The 24,157-nt window shown below is 28.0% G+C and overlaps 1 protein-coding gene across 1 annotated transcript in view; it reads left to right on the top strand.

Moving 5' to 3' along the window:
• The window catches only part of LOC126746648 (metabotropic glutamate receptor 2-like), a 593,383-nt gene that overhangs the window by 473,498 nt on the left and 95,728 nt on the right, over nt 1–24,157 (top strand). Inside the window, exon 8 of the mRNA XM_050454987.1 lies at nt 17,758–17,932. Coding sequence (XP_050310944.1) covers nt 17,758–17,932 — 175 coding nt within the window. The remainder of the gene's footprint in view (nt 1–17,757; nt 17,933–24,157) is intronic.

Raw genomic sequence — 24,157 nt, 5'->3', positions numbered from 1 at the left:
GTTTTCATTATCATCATTTCCATTTAATAGGAAAAAAACACTAAAGTTTTAAATACAAAGGAACTAAAATTTTATGTCTTGCAACTCTTAGCCTTTACTTTCAGCGATAGAAATACTGAACTAGCCAATTAAAGGATAAGAAGAAAAAATGGGAGTAATACATAATAATCATCTTCTTCTGCTGCTTATCCTCTTTGGATGTTAATAATCATGTTGGTTCAGATGTTGTTAACGGCTAAATATTGTGGTGGATGATATTTCAGTCCATTGCCTGAGATTTTTTAACCCGGATAGTGTTCATCGATCCGGACTTCTTCTGCCCTCAATTTTACCCTATAATTCAACAGTAATAGGCGATATGTGTCGTTTCGCATTGCGTGTCGAAAATACGCTGCTTTTTTAGTTTTTACTGATGTTAACATTTCTGGTTGTTATCCAACTCATTCTAGAATCGTGTTTGTTGGTTACACGATGTAAGATATTCGAAACATGTGCCAATTACACCCCATTTTAAATGCTTGTAAGAGCTTACAGAAGGCATCAGGAAGGGTTCAGATTTTTGCACCATATAACAGGACAAAACCGACATCACAACGAAAAATTCATATGCGCGACCATATATTCATATTAATATTGCATAGGGTATTCAGCATACCTATGAAGCTTCTATTACATAGCATACTGCTCATGCGGTTGAATATTTTCCTATTTATTGTAATCTAATATTGTTAGCATAAAACGGTATTCGTGCGTTTTTGCTTACTATGAGGATGTAAGTTTTTTTCAGTAGAGTTTCATGCCATAATGCTCACTTGCGGTTACTACACGATCTAATATTTTTGTAGGCCTTCGGTATAATATTGTCTGCGTATCTTAGATTATTGATTATTTGGTTGACTGGTATATTGTCTGTTGAATCTTGGAATGCTTTTCTAAAAACTTCTCTAAATATGTATTAAATACTAATAGTCTGATTAGTAATATTAATAATAATACTTTTTATTTCAGCAGTACAAAATAACTATATAAAATACAGTTCTTTAACTGAAGAAAAGGTCAAACAGATAAATATCTTGAACTAAATAAAATTTAAGTTACCTAACAATAAATTACATATAAATTTAAATAAAGGAAAGAAAAACGTTATAAAATTTAAAATTGTACCTAGCATCTATATGTACAGTTAAGAAAAAAAAAACATTTAAATTATAGCAGTTTTTTTCAACTAGATAGTTCTTAAGTCTCCTTTTAAAAATATATATATTTGGAGAGTTGGGGTTGGAGTCCAATCAGGGTTTAAGTTAAAAATTCCACAACCATTGAAGATAATGTTTCTTTGATAAATGGCAGTTTGATGGACATTTGGCAAAAGAAGTTCTTGCCGACGTGTATTAAAAATATGTGCAGGTCTATTGGCTCTAAAAATAAATTTATTCTTATAAGCATAAACAGCCATTTCATATAATATAGACACTACTTTTAAGAATTTTATTTTCTTTAAAATGATCTCTACATGAATTTCTTCACCTGAGATTACTAATTATCCTTATGGCGTATTTTTGCATTATAAATATTCTAAAAGCTCCTGAACTCATTTCCCAATTAGCAATGCCATATCGCATGAAAGAATGAAATTTTGCTTAATACAAAATTAAAAAGACTTGTTTGCTACAATGCTGTAAAAGAAATTTTAAAGCCTAGCAGCTACTTCTTAACTTGCAACACAGGTTTTCAATATGAGAATTCCATTGCAGGTCTTGGTCAAAAGTAATGCCTAATAGATTGGAACTACTTGAAGAGGACAACTGGGTTTGTTTATCCTTAAATAAATTTACAGTTTCTTATGTCTGTCTATTTAATGAAAATTTTACTGTCTATTTAATGAAAATTCGTTTTTTCCTTGTTTAGGCATAATTTATTTTTTTCAGTCCATAAAATTATTCTGTTATATAAAGTCTCTGCAGCATCAATAAGAGTAGGAATTAAGGCATTAGTGTCATCAGCCTAGGATATACCTTTAATTCTAAATTTAGGTAATAAACGCTCTATTAAAATTAAAAGATCAACAAAGATTTTTAAAATATGACCGAGCCTTAAGGCACGCCCTGCGTTGTTAGGCAAGACCTGCTATTCTGTTTATTAATGGTGACTATGTGCATCCTGTTCCAAAGGTACGATGTCAATAGAGCTAATGACGTTCCTCTAACACCATATCTGTGAAGCTTGTAAATTAATATTATATGATCTACAAAATTAAAAGCTCGAGAAAAATCAATTAATAGCCCCAAAATATACTTATCAAGGGCAGTCTCTAAGTAATTCTGAAAATTACACAATGCAATTTCTGTGCTTTAAGAAAGGGTAAAACCATGTTGCGCAGAACTTAGTCATCTATATTTTGCAAAAAATGATCTTAACGAATTTTTAATATATAGTTCAAAGGTTTTTGGAAAAACTGGATAATGAACTGATTGCTCTATAATTAGAATAATAATTTATGAATAAATAATATCATTTATTTAGCATAATAGCTACATACAAAAAACTGGTATCAAAAAAAAGTATATAAAATATACAAACTACGAAATACATTAGGCTGCAAGGAGAAAAAAAATACAAAAACCTTGAGAAGCACGAAAAACTAAACATTAAAAAGTGATAAAAACTAACCTAGATAAAAAATGGCAAAAATAAAAAAGTTTAAAATTGTAAATACAATTCCAAGATTAAAATTAAAATTAATTACTAATATAAAATGGTTAAGTTAAAATTGTAAATATAAAATGGTAAAGATAAAATTGTGAGCTTAAAATGAAAGTTAAAATTTTACATGGCTACAAAATATTACAACAAAACGGACAAAGACAAGAATAAAATAAATGTCACAATATTTCAACATTTATTCAAAACAAATCCTCTCAGGTGCCGCTTAAACTGGTTCAAATTATCACAACTTTTGATGTTATTGTCATCAGTTAAGCCCTTTAATAAAACAGTATTGAACATTTGACTGGTTCGACATCTATCTACCAGAATAAAATCTGTACGATTTCTTGTACTGTATTCATGTACATCTGCGAATACTCTTAATTTTTGACAAATATATTCGGATAGTAAACGTTTCTTTAGTTTAAAGATAAACAAGTACACATTAAACATAATTCTTTGTTTTACAGATTAGATATTTAGGACATTTAACATATATTAGTTACACCTTTTTTATACAATGGAATTACTTTGGCTACTTTTAGCTTAATTTCTCTTTTTACAGGAAATTCTATAGAAAAATCTTGTTCTACTTGTACTATTGTCTTCTGATCTGCATACAGATTTCTTATTAAGCGCATGTAGTCTATTTCAGTTTCTGTCTGCGTCTTGATGAGTTTTTGATGCTGTTCTTTATCAAACGCTATTTCGAAGTCGATGTGACTCGTAGATATCAGAATTCTTCACACAAATAAGTGGTACAAAAATCAGTTATTCGTTTTCTGTAAGCTTAAGCATTTCTTCATACATTTCATTTGGTCCTGATGCCTTTTCCTTGTTGAGTTATTTTGGTACTATGCAAACTTTCTCTTATGTTATATCCGAGCCTGTTGGTATTTTTTCTCTAGTTCTTATTTGTTCTTGAAAAGTTCATCCATGTATTTTCTCTAACACAATAGTAATGGACATTATTTTATAATTATTATATTGACCTTATTGTAGATAGAAATATTTTATTGAAGCATTAAAAAGAGGGAAAGAAAGAACGTTGAAAAATAAGTTAAGTGTTATTGGTTGGATTTAGATAGATGGATATTGGCTGGAAATGGATATCAGACGATTTTATAGAGAACGTTATAGACAAATTGATATCTATAAAATAAGCTTAATTGATTAAATAGTAATTACTGAATTAATACTATTAGCAATTATCCTCATACTAAATTTTATTGGTTAGCAATAAAAGCTGTGGCTCTATGTAATATTCCTCTCAAATTAAATAACTGAAATGGAGACATCGTGTGCATTAGCGGAAATTAAAAATTGATTGGCAGGTCGTAACATGAAATCGAGTAACGGCGTATTAGAAAATAACGCTTTCAATTCCTTAATCCATTAAACTGCTTCAGTTAACAAAAATTCTTGATAAATTAATCCAGGTCTCTCCATTAAGGAGAAAGCAATGGAACGGGTAGATTTAATTCTTAACCGATCGATTTTCTTCACTTCAAATGGAGTCGGAACAACTTGATTACTCGTACAGATGACGCTTAGGATCGTTAAGGTTGGATTAACTTAATATAGTTACAATTAAACATGATTTCTCGTGTAATTATTAGAGAAATATACTAAACATCTATACAATTAAATTTAATCTGAGGAACGGCTAAACTTGCTTCTCACCATTACAAATTCAAATAAATTTAATTAGGCTAACAACGTTAAAGCATCGACATCTCCACCTGAATGTTAAATAGGTTAGAAGTTATCGAGTTGCTAGTGTTGTTCTCTTTTATCCCTTAAAGTGGAAACTTTTAACTTTTCTAGGTAATTGGTAATTTAAAACTTTATTTACGTCAGCTACTTATTACTGTAAAGTTTTCCTGATGGGTATGTACTCGCCGTTTAACCGTTCGGGTTAATATGTGTAGGGTTGGGTTGACTTAAATGCTTAATAATAAAATTTAAAGCTTTATTTCAGGAAGTCTTTGTAATTTCCAGACACTTTGTCGTGGTATTACAAAATTCCTCTTCATTTTATTTGTATGTATAGTAAATCTATTGAGAAAAGACACCGAATTTTTTAAAAGATTAGCAAATAAACTTTTTCTATATCAGTTGTTGTGGATTAATGAGAAAAACTTAATGTCAAATTTGTGGGATTCTGGAGAGAATAACTTATCTTAAACTTTGATAGAATTCATTTATCTCTCTTATTTTTTAATTAAAAAAAAACTTTCTTCCTAATTACTGTCCAGAGGCTTATAAAAAAAAATTGATGTAGTATAAGTTTCCAAAACATTTTTTTTGTCCTTGACTAAAATATTTAATACACTGTACGAAAAAACATTCAAATATTCTATTTTATATTGATTATACTACTATTGATAATATAGGCGTCGCCAAAGGGATGTAGAAAAGGGCTCAAATCTGCCTAAAGATTCGAAAAATGAAAAATAAATAATAAAAATTGCATTGTAATGATAAGAGTAATATATACAGGGTGTCCGGAAATTACGTGTCAGGATTTCGGATTATTGCAACAAACGTCTATACAATTTTTTCGAAAACTTAAAATTAAGGAAGATACGAGGTGTTGTGTGTGAGTGTACTGATTTTCGCCAAATTTTGCATGCGTGTTACTAGTATTCCTTTGTATGACATAGAACATTTTTGTTTTAATCTTTTTGTAAATTTGGATGTCATATTAGTAAAGAGCATTAAAACATCTTTTAAAAAGGTGCTTTTGTTGCATCATCGTAGAATTAACGGTTTCCGAGAAAAACGACTTTTAACATAACCGTACCTGTAATAATTAAAAATTCGTATTTTCAAAATTAACACAGCAAGTCTTGAAAACATACATTGTTAAAGGGTAATTTGTTAAATAAAATAACTATTTACGATAACACACCTAATTTAATTTTGAAGAAATACTTTCATACAAAATTTTCGAAATGTTGCCTTTTAATTTCAATACATAAATTAAGTCTTCTTTGGAAGTTTCAACGAATCCTAGAGAATATGCCTTTCTTCTGCCTAATTATATCACAATTGTCAATAATTCGTTGTCCCAGCTCTTCACGGTTACTTACAGGAACCTCGTAAACGAGAGATTTTAGGTAACCCCAAAAGAAAAAATCCATAGCATTTAGATCTGGCAATCTGGAAGGCCATTGCACAAACCTACCGCGTCCAATACATCTTTCAGGAAAATTTTAATATGAATGCTATCTTACTACTCCACTGAAATGAGATAGAGCGCCGGCTTGTAGCTTGGGTAACACATTTTATGAAAAGTTTAAGTAGACCCTACCATTTAGCCTTTGCGGAAAAAAATTTCTTCGCACCAAATGTTTTCGTCGCACCAATTATGTTTATTAGGAAGATTTATTAAACCGTCATGTCCAAATCCAACTTCATCGGTGAAGAGAATAAACTATGTGAAATTTTTATTATGATTATGCAGGTTTCTAATGGTCCTATAAAAATTTAATCAAACCACTGGATCTTCAGGGTTTAAAGCTTGAACCTCTTGGATGTAGAATTTGCTGTTGTAAAATTTCATGAACTGCAATTTTTGGGAATATTTTCCTGAGTTGCAATTGATCTTACGCTAAGAGTAGAGTTATTCTCAATCTCACTCAAAACACGGAGATCCGTTGACTAATTTTAAATGCTCCAAATTTTCCTCATTAGTGTCTTAACATTTGCGATCGTGGTATTCTTTTATTCGGAAATGCTTTTCTGTACAAACGTTGTGTTCTTACCGCATTTTCCCCAGCTGCATCATAATAATAATGCATGTCGCGTGTTAATACAAATTATTATTATTAATATTCATATTATTTTTAATCTTAATGATTTTAAATTTGCAAATAATATTATATTATATAATATTATATGTCAAAATTTATAATACAATATCATAACTCATTTTCATGGAAACTAAAGCGTTTCGTTTCAAGACTTGCTTTGTTAATTTTGAAAATCAAAATTTTTAATTAAACGTATGTAAATGTTTAACGTCGTTATTCTCGAAATCCGTTAATTCTACGATGACGGAACAAGAGCACCTTTTTAAAAGATATTTTGATGCTCTTAACTAATTTTATCTCCAAATCTATAAAAAGATTAAAACAAAAAAGTTTTGTTTTTAAGGTGAAGGGCAGGTTAATCCTTTTGTCATTGACGATTACCGTTAAATTATTAATAGGGTGAATACAAAGAAATACTAGCAACAGGCATGCAAAATTTGGGGAAAATCAGTAGACTAGAAAAAAAGTTATTGAAAAAAATAATTACAAAAATGTTTTTTTAACACCCTCTATCTTCCTTAATTTTGAGTTTTCGCAAAAATTGTATAAGAGTTTGTTGCATTCGTTTTTTATGTAGAATCGCCCACCGAAATTCTGACGCGTAATTTCCGGACACCCTGTATATATTTTTTTAATACTCATAGAGAGGGCTCTTGATTACCATTTTAGCAACAAAACACAAAAATATAGAGAAGTAGTCGTTGCATACAAACTGATTGAGAGTTTTAATTTTTTTTATTTAATTGTTCTATTTCTGTGAAATGATAACTTCGTTATCAATATTTGTATATTTGTGCCGTCAGATGTTCTCATAGCTTTCTCCTTTCCCCGTCCCCTGGTTCAATCGGAGAAACGATTAAACTCTGGATCTTATTATATATGATACGATTTATCAGATTCTCTCGAGCAGTTACTAGAGCTAGTGCTTCCTTACTTAAAAATCATTTCAATAGATCAAAACTACCGTCAATTCCCTGGAACAAAAAAGACTTCTAAATCTCCAAAAGTGTGAAAGAAAAATAACTTTTAACTCCCTGGGGAGTCTATTCTTTATTAGGATAATGGAAAAGTACCTCCCACTACCCGCATATTTATATCATACAATATACATATGGTAACATATAAATATTAAATAATAATTATAACTATCAGTGGTATGGCTTATATAAATTCAATTTTAATTACCTGTAATTAAATGAAAAATTAATTCTAATTTCTAGAAGACAAAAACAAATTAACTTAAAATTACTTCAAATATATAGAATAAAATTGAAAATTGGTTCAAAATTCTGGAACATAAAAGACATTAAATAGCTTAGAGTAGAAAGTTTTTAACTTTTCAAAGTTCGATGTAATTGGTAATTTAAAACTTTATTAACTTTAGATAGTTACTGTAGAGTTTTCGAGCTGGGTCTACTCGCCGTTCAACGACTCGGGTTAATATGTGTAGACTTGTGTTGACTTAAATGCTTAATAATAAAATTAAAAGCTTTATTTGAGAAAATCCATTTAAGTTCCAGATAGTTTTTACTGTTAAAATAGGTGATATTACAAAATTATTGGCTCTTTTTATATAAGAGTATGGCAAATCTATTGGGAAAAGAAGCCGAATTTGCAAGAGATTAGCTAGTAAACTTTTTATATATATATAAATTGTCTAAGATTAATGAGAAAAACTTAATGTCAAATTTGTGGGTTCCTGGAGAAAATAATTAATCGTAAAACTTTTGTGATAATTATTGTCCAGAGGCTTTCCTGGCTTACGAAGAAAAAATTTGATAGAGTAGAAGTTTCCAAAAAAGTTTTTTTCCTTATCTTTGACCTAAATATTTAATGCACGAAGAAATTTTACTTAATGACATGGGCGTCAATAAGGAGATGTAAGAGAGGGCTGTTGCTTCTCTAGAGATTTAAAAAATTAAAAAATTAAAATATCCTTAAATAAAAAATAAATGAAAAAATTAGGTTGTAATGATTTTTTTTTTAGTTCAGAGGATTCAAATAATAAAATTGTAGAGAGATTTGCAAAGAATGAAATAAAAATTAAATACTTTTTGACTTTTTATTTAGGTTAATTTTCTTTTAATAAAAATATTTTTTTAATTAAGAGCATTTTGCAAAAAAATATAAAATTATTTCTATTACATTAGATTTTGGTATAGTCGGCTCGTTTTACCCTAACACATAACGGATTATCTCAAGGTGGACCGGTTAAACAATGAATTCCTTATCGCCGTATTATTCACTATTTATATTGAGTACCGATTTGGACGACTGTTAGCAGTGGTTTAAAAACATTTTTACTTTTTAATGTAATATTGGCTATTATTTTAAAGGGTACTAATATTTTTTTAAAGGAAATGCTTTTTTATACTTAAATAATGTCTTTTAATATTATTATTTATTAGTGTAACCTAATATTTATTAAGATTTAATAAGGTAAAACAGACGTAGAATTGGGTTAAAAAACGATTATAAATTCTGGGAAATGTACAAAACTCAAATATAGTGCCGAAAAAATAGGTTAGGAAGATTATGTGCTTGAAAGGTGATAATTTGCCTGATTGGACAAATAAATACTTGTTTGGTTTACTGTGAACCAAGACACCCTATTAATGACGTATAGGAATTTTATTAATTTTAATGCTGTTGCTTTTTACACTCATCTTCAATTAATTTGTTTTGTTATAATATATAAATAAAATACATCTAATAAGATTTAATATGTCATCAGCTTTTCCTTTCTACTTCTGATAAATATGCTTTATATAAAAAGTCAAAAATAATTAAACCTTGGAGTCCATGGTTGACACCAAACGTAAAAGTTTTTATAAGGTAAAGAGATACTGCATTACGAAATTTTAAGAAAACCAGTAATATAGATGAGTGGCATATGAGGCTTAGAAATCCTACATTATCAATGATAAGAAGGGCAAAAGAATAATATTTAATTAAGGTCTTAAGAAAACTGTAAAAATCATTGCAGGACTCTAAGATATTTTAATGTACGTCTGATAAAAGGCTTAAGCTAGTTCCTAGCAATTTAATTGTTTTTGCAAGTACTTTTGTACTTTTTCAACTTTTGCAATTTTTGCAAAATACTTCTGATTGCTCTTCTAAAATAAGCTTTTAGTAAAATACTTTTCTTATTTAATTCAATTTTATTTCATTTAACGTGCTACTGAAATTCATAAACTAATTTATAGTAATGGTACCAATGTTAATATAATTACAAATTATAGGTAAGCTTTTGCAGACGACACTTCAGATCAGAATTACTTAAATAAACAACTCTTCTTTTAACCTAACCTTAAACTTGTAAAAATAAATTCTAAAATATAATATGAATGGTGTGTCTCTTACTAAGTCTTGGATACTGCAAAAGGTTTGGGTGTTGACCAGAAATCACTGAATTGAGATTTCGTAAATATGTCAAATTATTAATTCAAAAGTCATTTTTATCATTAAAATTTGTATACAATAATTGTCATATTCTTAATTTTTATGTTCGCAGGACGCTTTATGGATCTCTGGTTCTGTCCAATTCCAATTATTGTGATTTCGCTTATGGTCCATGCTTAAACGCCATTCATAAAAATCGGATACAAAGAATACAAAATACCTGTTCATGCCTAATATTTGGATTACGAATATATGACCATATATTTAATACTTTTAAAGAACTAAACTGGTTAAAGATGAATAGGTGTAGATACCGGTAACTTCTTATTTTAAAATCTAATAAACCCGTTATTTTCACTAGCTTCTAAATCTATATTTGAAACACGCTTCAATATTCACTCCAGAGATATCAGATGTTCTGGTATAAGATTCTGGTAATTCCTCATCATCGGATTACTACTCTTCGACGCTCATTTGCTTTTAATGCCATTAAGTTAATTCTATTTTTTTTTTGTATTTTGTTTAAGTCGGTCAGACAAGTGCGGTTTAATAGAGTGCCTTTTAGGTAGACTGCGCCTTACTTTTAAAAATTATTAATTGCATACAAAATATTCTAAGCTTATGAAAATATAAGATATTTATTATTACAATATAGAGTGGCATGTAAATGTATTAATTAATAACTATGGTTGGCAGTGGCGATTCAATTTCAAATGCCTAAAATAGAATTGAAACTTACTGCAAATGTCTAAGAGTTATAAAAAATCATTTTTAACTCCTAGAAGATATAAAAATTATTTCAACTGCTTAAAAAAAAACAAGAGCCTTAAAGTCATATAAAATTTATTTTAATGCCCGACATAGATAAAAAATGCAGTTAAATCCCTGGAACAAAAAAGGCTTTTAAATTTTTAAAGGTGTAAAATAAAAATTACCTTTAATTTCTAAGAGATATTTTAAATACCTAAAATTGAAATAAAAAATTAATTTAAATACCTCAAAAATTTTCTGAAAAATTATTTCCAATCTTTAGAAAACACAAAAAAGATTCAATTAAAAATAACTTCAAATACGTAGTATAAAAATTGGTTCAAAGGTCTGGAACATATAAGACATTAAATAGCTTGAAGTAAAAACTTTTAACTTTTTAAAGTTCGATGTAATTGGTAATTTAAAACTTTGCTAACTAGATAGCTACTGCAAAGTTTTCGGGCTGGGTATGTACTCGCCGTTCAACGACTTAAATTAATATAAATGAAGACTTGTGTTCACTTGTTGACTTAAATGCTTAATGATAAAATTCAAAGCTTTATTTGAGAAAATCCATTTAAGGTCTAGATACTTTGTCATGTTTAAATACGTGGTATTTCAAAATTAATGTTCATTTTATAAATGCTTTTCCAATGAAATAAAATTGCATATATACTTTTTTAGTTTATTTATGTTTTATTAGGTTAAGAGCATTTATAAAAAAAAAATATAGGGCAAGAGTATTTATTTTATAATACACAGTATTATATTAATATATTTATTATAATGATTCTCTTAGTCATCAAATTCGATTTTAAATGCCTAAACGATTTGGAAAATTATTGTCTGTTCCTGGACTAAAACTGCCGTACAATCCCTGCAAAAAAACTACTTAGAATACTACTTACTACTTACTTTCCGAAGGTGTTAAAAAAAATTACTTTTAGTATTTAAGAAATATATTAAATGCCTGAGCTTGAAATAAAAAATTACTTTAAATTACTTAAAGATAATACAAAAAAATTATTATCAATTTCTAGAAAATATAAAAATGATTTAACTTAAAATACCTTAAAAAACATCGAATAAATATGAAAATTGGTTCAAAAGTCTGGAACATTTAAGACATTAAATGGCTTAAAGTTTTGGTAATTTAAAACTTTGTTAACTTCAGATAGCTACTGTAGAGTTTTCGGGCTGGGTATGTTCTCGTCGGTTAACGACTCGGGTTAATATGTGTAGACTTGTGTTGACTTAAATGCAAAATAATAAAATTAGAAGCTTTATTTGCGAAAATCTATTTAAGTTTAAGATACTTTGTTTATAGCAAATCTATTAGGAAAGGAGCCAAATTTCCAAAGGATTAGCAATGTTTATATAAATTTGTTTGGAATGATGAGAAACTTAATATTATTGGAAGAACTCGTCCATTATCTCAAAGAGACCTATGTAACTAGAGAAAAAAATGAAAACTGCTATAGCAAGTTAGTCGTTTTAAAAGCTATGGATACTTTAGTAGCGAAACATGTTACCTGATTAATAGATATAAAAAGATATTTTGAGACCGAGACTTAGAGTTTTAATTTTTTTCTCTAACTTAATATTAGATTTATGAGATTCTGAAGAAGATAATAAGCTTAAAACTTTCATAGAGTTCATTTATGAAATAGTCTTTCAGAAAAAAAACTTTCTTAACAACTGCTTTCCAGGGATTAAATTATTTATTGAATAGGTTGAATAAGTAATTCAAATATCAAGTTTAATTTTCATAAACTATCCCCAGCAATACACGATAGTTAAATAAACCTTAATATTTTGCTTACACCAGATGTAAATTTTTCGTACATTTGGTTGTATACGTTGAGGAACTTAACATTATGTTTTTTATTTTATTCACGTTTAACAAAAACGTTTATTACATGTTAATAATATATAATTATTATTTCATAAAAGTCAATTGTTTAAGTATGGTATATTGTATATCATTTAAAGACGTTTATAAAATGCTTTTAATGATACGAGACTTTTTTTAATACCTTTACTACCAATGTAGATACTTTTTTTAAATTTGCAGATATGTTTTATGCATCAATTTCTCGACGTACAAAGAAAAAAATTAATTTTTGTCAATGGCGTCAATAGGGGATTTATATATTTTTATAAAAAAAGACAACATTACTGCATTTTTCTAAAATAAATTTATATTTTTTAAATCCTTGTTTAGTTTTGAGCAAGTTTATATTCTTGGGTTTTTTTATTTGTATATCTTATTCTACAGTTCAATAAATATACCTTGACGATAAAATGTTGATAAATATACCAAGATTTTAATTTAAAAGTTGTATTTTTAAATCGACATGATAAAAATTTTTCTAGAACCAAAAAAAACTGATTTTTTTCCAAACTTAACGACTAAAAACTGAATTTTTACTTATTTGCGATAAAAAATGGCACTATTGCAATTTTCATAGTGATACGCCTTGATTTCGAAAAAATAAAATAAGGTTTTTTTACGTTTTAGTTGGGTCATGTGAGAAAAATATAGATGAAAAAATTATAGATTTTTTAGCACCTATAATTTTTTTTAAAAAGACTTTTTATTTTCTGTAAAAAAAACATTTTTTATTAACTCTACCCTTACCCCTCACCTACCCCACACAATTTACCAGTAAGAAATTGTTTTTAAAAATCATTAGTATCTAATCTAATAACACAGTTTGTTTATGTAAATTTGATATAAATTAAATATATGTATATTAATAAACATTTAATTCAAAAACCGTGCAATTAGATTACAATATTATAGATGAAAAACGGTGATTTTTCGAAAGAATTTCTTACTGGGGAAATGTATGGGGTGGGTGGGGGGTTAAGGGTTGTGTTGATGAAAAACAATATTTTCGCAGAAAATATATATTCAATATTTAATTCAATATCACTGTTCATTTAAATTTGATATAATTTTATATATAAATATTTAGTATATAAACAGCGTTATTAGATTGGATAATATAGTCAAAAAAACATTGATTTTTCAGAAGAATTTTATCGAATATTTGAGGTGTAGTAATCGAGTTTAAAAACTAGATATGTAAATCCCGTGTCAATTTTTAAAATGCCGAAATTTTCTGCCTTTTGTAAACAGAATCGTATATGACATACGTATATTCTACAGTTTAAGAAATATACCTTGCCCTAGGTTGATAAATATATCAGAACCAAAAATTTACTACAAAATTGTTGAATAAGTATATATTTAACGATAATAATATATGATGTGTTGCTTGGGTACTATTGAGCAATAATTAGCTCTGAATAAATTAGATTAGGAGATTTGAATTGATAACATATGCATGAAGGGTACTGTTTACCCTCCCTTTAAGAATTTGATGTATTAAAAAGTGAAGAAACTAGAAGTAAAAAATAAGTAATAAAAATTACACTGCAATGTTCGCAATTTACTTGCAATGAGTGTAAAGTTCTTTTAATTTCTTTTATTTTTTTTATAAATTATTTTAAAGGCAAGAAAAGTATAAAGTTTATATAAATTTACATATATAATTCAAATGATATGTATTATTATGGGTGGTGGCTGCTTCATTAGATCAATAGCCCCAAGAAAACAACTTACTCTAGAAAATAATAACAATTGGATTTTAAAATCCTGGAACAAAAGAAAAAATTACTCTTAAATGACATGAAAAATTCGCCTCAATGTCAGGAAAAGATCAAAACTGCTATGTTAAAAATTATTTCGAATTTCTGAAGGGCAATAAGAATTTCTTCAGAATCCTAGAAATGTGCAAAGTATCTTAAATTCCTGGAAGATATAAGAATATAGGGTCAAAAAATAGTAAAAGTCTGGAACATGTAAGACATTAAATAACTTTAAATCGATGAAAGAGATAAAAATTTATTCCCAAACGTTAAGTTTCCTATGACCACCCAACCCAACTGGTAATAAATTTTATTTCTGGATAAAATACTTACTGAAATATATCACTCGAGAAAAATAGTTGTTCGAGAAAATAGCTGCGGGATAAGTATATCGGAAATAGTATTCGGGAAATTAAAAATTCGGGACTCAACATTCGGAAAAGCCGATGGAAATTAAAAAATTACTTTACATATAGGTATATAAAGACGTCAAATACATAACAGTCAAATGTATTATTGATTATAAATTAAAAAAGAGCCCTGTATTCATGTAATATTCGAGCTACTTTTCTAACTTTTTTGACCTTTCTATCAAAAATCCACCCAACTGCCACTGATAGTTATTAATTTTTTTAATAAATGTCACTCATATTGCCTTTTTAATCGTATTTCCCAGATAAATGTTTGTCCTCTTTTTCTTCTATTCTAACTTCTTCTGTCTGTGTTTTATCTATTTTTTCTTTTTTGGTGGTTATCTTCGTGATACAAGAGCAATGACAGGTATAATTTGTTCCATTGTTTTACTCTTTAATTTAAGTTGAATTAATATATGTTTGTTTTTACCATAAATTTCCGTAGATGAAGTTTTGGTTGACAAAAGCTTTTTTCCAGTATTGCTGTAATGATTACAAAACTCATACATACATTCTTACTTAGTATCAATAAGTGGTATTGCTATTAATCTAAATTTATTCTTTTCTAACTTTACTACGCGGATTTTATCGAGTTTGCCCGCCAAGTTTGAACTTAGTAGAGATTTTTCTTTAGTTATGTCGATGTAGGTGAAGTTTCAGCACCCAATTTTTACAAAAGGTTTGTTAAGAATTCTACACAAAGCCTTTATATGATTTAGCCATTCGATAAGTTTTTTTTCCTTAAGAGTATGTGTAAAAGTTATAGTGGAATTATTAAAAGCCTAAATAAATAATTTTAATGAACTTTGAATTCACAGACATCAAGGTTTTTTTAATATTTTAAGATTAACGAAACACTTTTAAAAATCACCACAAATTCAGAGTTCGGAAATTAGAGACAATAGTAACTTGTGTTCTATTAGAGTATATTTATAAATATATTTTCTACAATAAATAAGTAACATACAAAAAAGTTATGATTGTATAAATGATTTAAATTCCATCTTTGATCCCTTTAAAGTTTTTTATACATGAATAGTCTGTTTAGGTAATTTGGTAATTTTTACTGCAGTCATGGTCGTGTGATTTTTGTTCTGTTCTCGCTGGTTTTTTATTTTTTATATTTGCCTTTCTGTGCTATCATGATCATTAATTCTTTTTTTCTTAATATTCTCTCATTGACTTGTAAACTTTTAAATTTCAATTTGTTGATTTAATCGATTAGTTGATTAATTAATTAGAAAATGTTATCACTCAAGTTTTGACCATCCTTGTGCTAGTAATAATTGATCGCATCTTCTGTTGTATTCTAAAGTAGAGTAATATTTGTTAACAGGTTCAATAGTCTCATTATTAATTTTTTTCTCATCATAACTTATTATAACTAATTACTTTTTTTTCATAAATTGTCAGCTTGTATATTGCATCCCTTTATAGTAAATTACTACTGACTCTTCCATTACTGCAAATTTCTTTACTTTTTCTTGCTTTTTTGTTCTAAAATGACTCTTTGGTCGTTTTCTTTGATTCTATTGATACTACACAATATTTGCACTTTCTCTTATGCATAAAGTACCATCTTCTCTTAGAAGGTTGACTATTATCAAAGCTATTCCAACTTTTGATGCTGCAGCTCTAAGCAATTCAACGGAACTACACCTATACTATTTTGTCAAGTTATTTAACTAAGCAATGGGTCTTCTTTCTCTGCTTCTTTCTTCCTGCATAATATCCAGCAACAATCTATATTTCTCTTCTTTTATCTCGTTTGCCAGATTTTGCAGTATCCTTATCTTAATTATGTTCTATATTTGTTTATATATTTTTAAGATCCCTCTATATGATCATATCTCAATTGCTTCCATTCGATCACTAACATTTTTTCTTTAACAGATTTCTCATTCTCTTAAATATGGTTTAGGCTTGTCCAATTTTTGATTTAATTTATTTAGTGTACTTATTACCTTCATTGACCGTTTTTTCTCAGTATTTGTAATTACTTTAATGACTTTATCTGGTAGTTCTTCGTTGATCCATAATTTTTCTTGTTGTTGAACTGATTTTTTTCTAATTTATGGTAAGTCCGTTCTCCTCGCTGGTCATCACTACTTGATCAACCAAGCTTTGTAAATCATCTATTGTTTCAGCAATAAGTATGGTATCGTCTGCATACCGAATATTGTTTATGAGTGTTCAATTAACCTTTACTCCCATTGTTGTTTCTTCCAGTGCTCTCTGATTGATTTCTTCCACAAAAAGATTAAATTATAGTGACAATAGTACACATCCTTGCCTTATTCCACATTGTATTTTCACTTCTTTTGAGAATGCATTATTCACTTTAATATTAGCTTTCTGACTGTAGTATAAATTATTCAAAAAACTTTCTAGTCTATATTTTTTCTTTTAAGCAATAGAATTAAACGTAGTTGATAAAGGTTTTGTTCATATTGCATTTCTGAAGCCAAATTGGGTTTTGTTCAGATCTTGTTCTAATTTCCATAAAATTCTCTGATGTATTATTTTTAGGAATATGTTGAGAGCGTTACTCATTAGACTGATAGTTTGATGGTCGCTACATTCTTTTATGTTAACATGTTGTTAACATTGAGTTTTAATATTTACACTAGATATGATCTAAGTACATATCAACCCAAAGTTTCTACAAATCTTGGCTAAGAAGTTCACGAAGTTCTTTTAAGTCGTATAAATTAAGTAATACTAAAATTTGTTGATATGTGTATAACTGATAGATGAATAGACAGATAATAGATATTTACTGATGAGAAAGCTCATGAATCTCTTGTAAAAAAACCTTACTTTTATATTTAATATTTGTTGTTAACTAATTTCTTAAAAATATAATATAATTTTAGAATAAATAAATACCTATTTCTATATATCCTTACATTTCTACTTACCAAATGCTACTAAATAAAGAAAACTATTGTTTTTTTAATTATTATATATGAAATTTTATTCTTAGTTAACATATTTCCACTTTGTTTCAGAATTTTGGGAGCATCACTTTTCTTGTCGCTACCCCAATAGCTCGATAACTCCTTACAACATGAGATACGAGAGAAACTGCACTGGAAAGGAAAAACTCACCGAAGAAAACACTGTATTTGAAGACCAACTGCAATTCGTATCTGATGCCGTGATGGCTTTCGCCTATGCCATAAGGTATAAAAATAAAATATATACATTTTAAGTAAATAGACTTTCGCTCTGCTACTTTTCCACTGAAGTAGCTTTTTGCTATTTTATGTTCGACATTTTCCGCAAAATACACATAAAATTTTTAACAGTGTATTTATTATTACTCTCGGTAAATGTGGGGTGCTTAAAGAATGTAACGCTGTCGAGTGTCTATTCTGATCAGCTTTAGTCAGTTTAAATTTCTCTTATCAGGGAAAATAGAAGTCAATGCGCTTTTATTGTATCTCTATTTTAATATTTGATTTTAGTAGTTATGGTGCACCTCTTTGGTTTACTGTTTTAGGTAACTACATGTCAAGGTTTTAAGAGTATATTTTATTTAGAAAATACAAGTTGAGATGTCAAAAACGGCTGTTTTTTTTTAAATTTTGGTGACATAAGTATACGGGGGAGGGGAGAGATTATGGTATTTTTGATATTTCTCCCTTCACCTCCCTAAGAGGGAAGAAGAGTCACTGTCTTAATTTAAATTTGAAAAATGATGTGTTTTTTATGTTAAAAATTAATCCATGACAAATACACAGTCTGTCTGTAAAAAAAAACTTTAACTTGCTATACTATTACGGAATTATAACTAAGTATATAACTACAATAAAACAAATTATTACTCTTTATTAGTATTATGCCTTAGAAGTTGTTTAAAATGACCGCCTTCGACATTCACACAATTTCTTATTTTTATTTAAGTTTCGTAGCCATTGTGACATTGTTGGAGTCACTAGTAAATGAGCAGAGAATGAATTTTGCTTCTTATGTCCTCTGGAGCCGCAGGGGCAGTAACCAAAAAAATCAAGGAAGGTCAAATCTGGCAAACGAGCAGGCCAGTTAACAGGACCACTTCACACCAAACTACCTGTTTTCAAAAATTTCATTTAAATAATTAAATAATGCCTTTATGGCATAATAAGGTGGGGCATCGTCCTGCGGATACTATACGGCAGGACTTATATTCTGGTTTAGTAATTAAAATAATATAAAATAATAATTTCTTTAAAAATCTGCGTACACTTGTCCATTTAAATGAAAAATTGCGGGCCAATTACTATATCATCGAAAATACCACAGCATATGTTAATAGACTAGGGATATTGATTTGATATAGTTTTTTTACAGTGAAGATTATTAGCCACTTAGCACTGCATCTTATGTCTATTTACCTTTTAGAAGAATAAGCAATAAAAACTGAACATAACCTGATTAAATTAAATTGACTCTTACCTACCTACACTTATCAAAAGAAGCTTCATAAAAAAAAATTACGTGTCTCGAAAAATGGTTATTCTTACGTAGTTTTCTTAAACCCAAGTGAAAAAATTAATGCGATTCTCTTAAATTCATGTCCGTAAAGCTCTTGATGAAGAATAATAAAGTAAAGATAAGACGTGTACCTGTGCATAATTGCTATAACTGATATTGCTATTTAGGATTAATAGGTACTGCTTCTATTATTATTATATTATTTTATATTATTAAATTATTATTATATTATTTCGTAGTTTGGTTTTCAGATTACCAGATATACGTCTACGTATTATTAAATGTGTTTTCCTGTATATTGTCATCAGAATGTCGAAAAAAAATTGCAACCGTTTTTTACATATCGCATTGTAACACTTTAAAAACTCCTGATGTATAACTTGCACTAAGGATTGGCTGTGAAGATAATTTTTTTTTTTTAATTAGCTTTATCAGGTTTTTTATCTCATAGTACCTGAGGTTGTTCTTCTTATGCACCAGAATAGTTTCAGTGATGGTAGTTGGCATGTAGCTCATCTTTTCAGTAATGCAAATATTAGAAAGTCTTGGACGTTTAAATTGCTTCATTATTACTACAGATTGATTACTTTTTAGACTGGAATCATAAAGCGATACTTAATACTATATTTGTGTCATAGTTTTAAACATACAAAATTTGAGTACAAGAAAATCTTCGAGGTAAAATAGAATGATCAGTAGAAGCTCTTTAAATAAACCTTTTGTGATTTTATGTTTTGGATATTCTTAATTTCAAAATAATTTTTCTCTAAGATCCTTCACATAGTCCAAAATATTTAGTGATTTCTTTGTTGATTTTTTTTTAGTGAGATTCTTTGTTGGAATACGAAAAGTTCATTAAAATTTATAAAGTCTTTAAATCTTAACAAAAAAATGTCCAATCCTTCCAAATATCAGAAGCAAAAATTCGTTTTAGGGTTTCGATTAATTTTAAATAGCTACACGTATTTTAACAGTTACAAATTAAAAAAAGGGTTTAATATAAAATTAAAAAATACCTTAAAAAGCAAGGACCAAAATGCTTTAAATACAAAGTACAATGAAACCCTATGTTTCATTTCCACTTCTATATGCTTTTAAAAATAAAAGTCATAATAGGACTGTTAAGGAGAACAATGATCACTTTACTAGAAAAGGAACTGACCTCTGTGTATCTTTTCTTAAACTAAGAAATTTGCTTTGACAAATAGATTACCCAGAGAAATTTATGAAGTACCAGTCAATAGGGTTACGGCAGTTATGAAGAGATATTTAATTGTCAAGTGTTTCTATAGTATGTTAGAATTCTTAACTTATGATGTTGTTTTAATTGATTTTAAATTCTAATAAGAATTTTATTGTTTTTTAAATTTTATAGCTATTGTGTGTATTTAAATTACAATTAAAAACAAACGCTGAAAGGTAGGTTATGATATAAATATCAAATTAAATAAAAAGGCCAAAAATTAAACAAATATAAACATCCCCAGCATGGATCAAACTCACAACCAAGCCTTTTGGCTTGGTTGTGAGTTTGATCGATATTCTATAATATATAATATTGAATTCATAACATTTTTGTTATGAATTCGATATTTATTAGGACCACCAAGTCTATATTTAATTTTTTGCTTTTTTATTTATTTATTTAATTTTAATTATAACTTAACCTGACAGGATTTGGTTTTGATCGTGCTGTAATTAAAATATTTTAATCCTTGTATTTTATTTATTATTTTACTCTTATTCTAATTAGTGGGTATTATTTTCAAGCCTTTTTTACCCTAATAATGCTTCGGTTTCAAGCAAAATACGTGTAGCTATTTAAAAATGAAATTAAATTAAAAATACATTGTAACCAAGACTTTGTATTTGAAGAAAACTTTTCTACTAAGGGTCTAGAAATATCTTTACACTATTTTCTTCTGAAATTCAATAGGTTAATTTAAGTTGACTTAATGCCTAGGCAAATATAAATATTCGTCATAAGGGATAAATTTAAAACTTCTCATTTTTTTTAATTTTTCTTGCTCTCAGCATCAACAACAGTTGATTCTTTCTTAAAAGATGCATAAGCCACATCAACTAAAGGTCATTGGGACAATTTGAAGGTAAATTCCATGATTCATTTCTATATCAACCCAAAATTTCATATTAAGAAACTTTCAACAGAATATAAAAATAATTCATTCATCCTTTAGGTAGACGGACCATAAAATAAAATTTTACTTATTTATCATTCTGTCGTTGCTTTGTTATTCTGGTACACTCTAAATAGCGAAGATACTCTTTATGGAATTTTATATCCTTATCCATTATTTTGCATAAGCAGCTTAAAGTATGAGCTAAATTGATATAGAGTGCGAGCAAATCGATTTAGGATTATAAAAATTAACTCATAATTAGTTTTATTAGGTCATGTGTATAAAAGTTAAAATTTAAGTGTAAAAAAATCATTTTAAAATATTTTTTGAGACACTACGTTATTAGAACTATGGGCAATATGTTTCATATGGATCTCCCAATAGATGTAATTAGTATGCCTTACTTTTACTATCCATGAACTTATACATTATTTTACGAACTACGCTCCACGCTCTCTCCTTTTGTGCCCTAGTATCCTGGCTTAATGAAAATTTCATCAGCGGTAACATCCAACTAATTAAATACCAAAATATTATAAGAATTGCATATTTTTTTATTAATGCAGTACTGTATAATTACATTAATGAATTATCGTTTAAAGGAACTCTATAAATCTTAAATGCATAACTTAAGTGGATACTATAACTAATTTTTAGTATTCTTAGGTAAAATTGAATTATTTAATTAAAACATTCGTAATATATTCCTTAACTAAAATAAATAGGGTACCTTGAACAAGGTATATATGAACAAATATGAACATATTTTTCACAAACATATAAACTTTCTTGCTAATATAAAATCTAACCAAGAGATAATTTATTATGGAGGCAAGGTAATAATGTCTTTATGTGTAGCTATTTAAAAATAAAATAAAAATACTGATAAAGTAAAAAACACATTACCTTATAAATTAAATGAGATCCTTGTGTTCAAAACTTCGTGTTTGAAAGAAACTTTTCTACTTCAAAAGGTGCAAGGTTTAAAATTACCCTTACAGTATTTTCTTGTAAAGTTCAAGAAGTCAAAGTAAGGTGTCTTACTTACCCTTTATCATGTAATTATATGTTTGCTTTAGTAGGGAATTAGTTCTATTTTTTTTTAGGTTTTTGAAAATCAGTCGCTACTAGCTCACTTATTCTGCAAGCATCACAAAAACTTATTTGTATTGTGCATAAATGGACTTTATAACCCTAATAGTTCGAACAATTTGAAGGTGAATTCTATTATTCAGTCCTGTATCAACTTATATTAAGAAACTTTTAACAGAATATAAAAATAATTCATTCATCCTTTAGGTAGAGGGTCCATAAAATAAAATTTAACTTATTTATCATTCTGTCGTTGCTTTGTTATTTTAGTCCACTGTAAATAGCGAAGATACTCTTTACGGAATTTTATATCCTTATACATTATTTTGCATAAGCAGCTTAAAGTATGAGCTAAATTGATATAGAGTGCGAGCAAATCGATTTAGGATTATAAAAATTAAATCATAAATAATTTTATTAGGTCATGTGTATAAAAGTTAAAATTTAAGTGTAAAAAATCATTTTAAAATATTTTTTGAGACTCGACGTGATTTGAAGTATGGGCAATATGTTTCATATGGACCTCCCAATAGATGTAATTAGTATGCCTTACTATTACTATCCATAAACTTCTACATTATTTTACAAACTACGCTCCATGTTCTCTCCTTTTATGCTCTAGTATTCTGGTATAATGAAAATTTCATCAGCGGTAACATCCAACTAATTAAATACCAAAATAAGATAAGAATTGCATATTTTTTATTAATGCAGTACTGTATAACTACATTAATGAATTATCGTGTAAAGAAATATTATATATTTACAATGCATAACTTAAATGGATACAATACCTAATTCTTAGTATTTTTACGTAAACAAATATTTTAGAACATTTTTAATTTTGTTTGTTGTTTTAATCAGGCAAACATATTTCAATATTTCTCTGGATATGCTTAAATAGTTTACATCTTCAAGAGAAAAATACGTTTAGTAACAAGTGTAAAGAGACCTATTAAAGTGATAAAACTCTTTAAAAGTATATATTTAAAATAGTTTAGTGGCTTCGAAAAATCTTATAGTAAATCCACTACTATAATATGCAATCTTAGAACAGAAACTAATTTTAAATCCTGTGTAATTTAATTCTCGAAGATTTGATATATATAACACCCTTAGGTAAAATTGTGGCAATTAAACATATCAATATTCGTATTTCAAGTTATATATTTAAACAACGGTGATTTAGTTTGGATTTGCATATTAAAAACATAGCAAACTAATTCAGATACCAGACATAATAGCGGTCTTCGTATTCGTAATTCTAAAGATAATGCACGAATGCCTCTGCATCAGTTCTTTGAGGAAACGTTTTTGTGTCAACAATCTATTTGTGTATTTTTCGATCATGACATATGAAAAATGTGTGTTTACGAAGTTCTCAATTGCAAAATTTGTCTCATCGATATAGGTTATTTAATTGAAAATTGTATCCCTTATTCTCATATCCATTTGCAAAATACGCGACGCTGTTAATGGCTTCCATTCCTATGTTATTTGGGAGTTTTTAGGGATGGCACTGATAAATCCATTCAATCTCTGAAATTTGGGCTACAGTTTCGCCAACAATAGCAATTTTTTGTTCCGAATTACCTCTAAACGCATTTTGACAGATTTTCAAATAATCCTTTTAGATTTTGTTTATCAGTAAAATGTAGAATATGCATTTTTCCTTGGCAGGTCATTATTACAATAGGCT

Source organism: Anthonomus grandis, chromosome 17 (genome assembly GCF_022605725.1).
Source record: "Anthonomus grandis grandis chromosome 17, icAntGran1.3, whole genome shotgun sequence".
NCBI lineage: Eukaryota > Metazoa > Arthropoda > Insecta > Coleoptera > Curculionidae > Anthonomus > Anthonomus grandis.
This window is presented reverse-complemented; position numbering and strand designations above follow the sequence as displayed.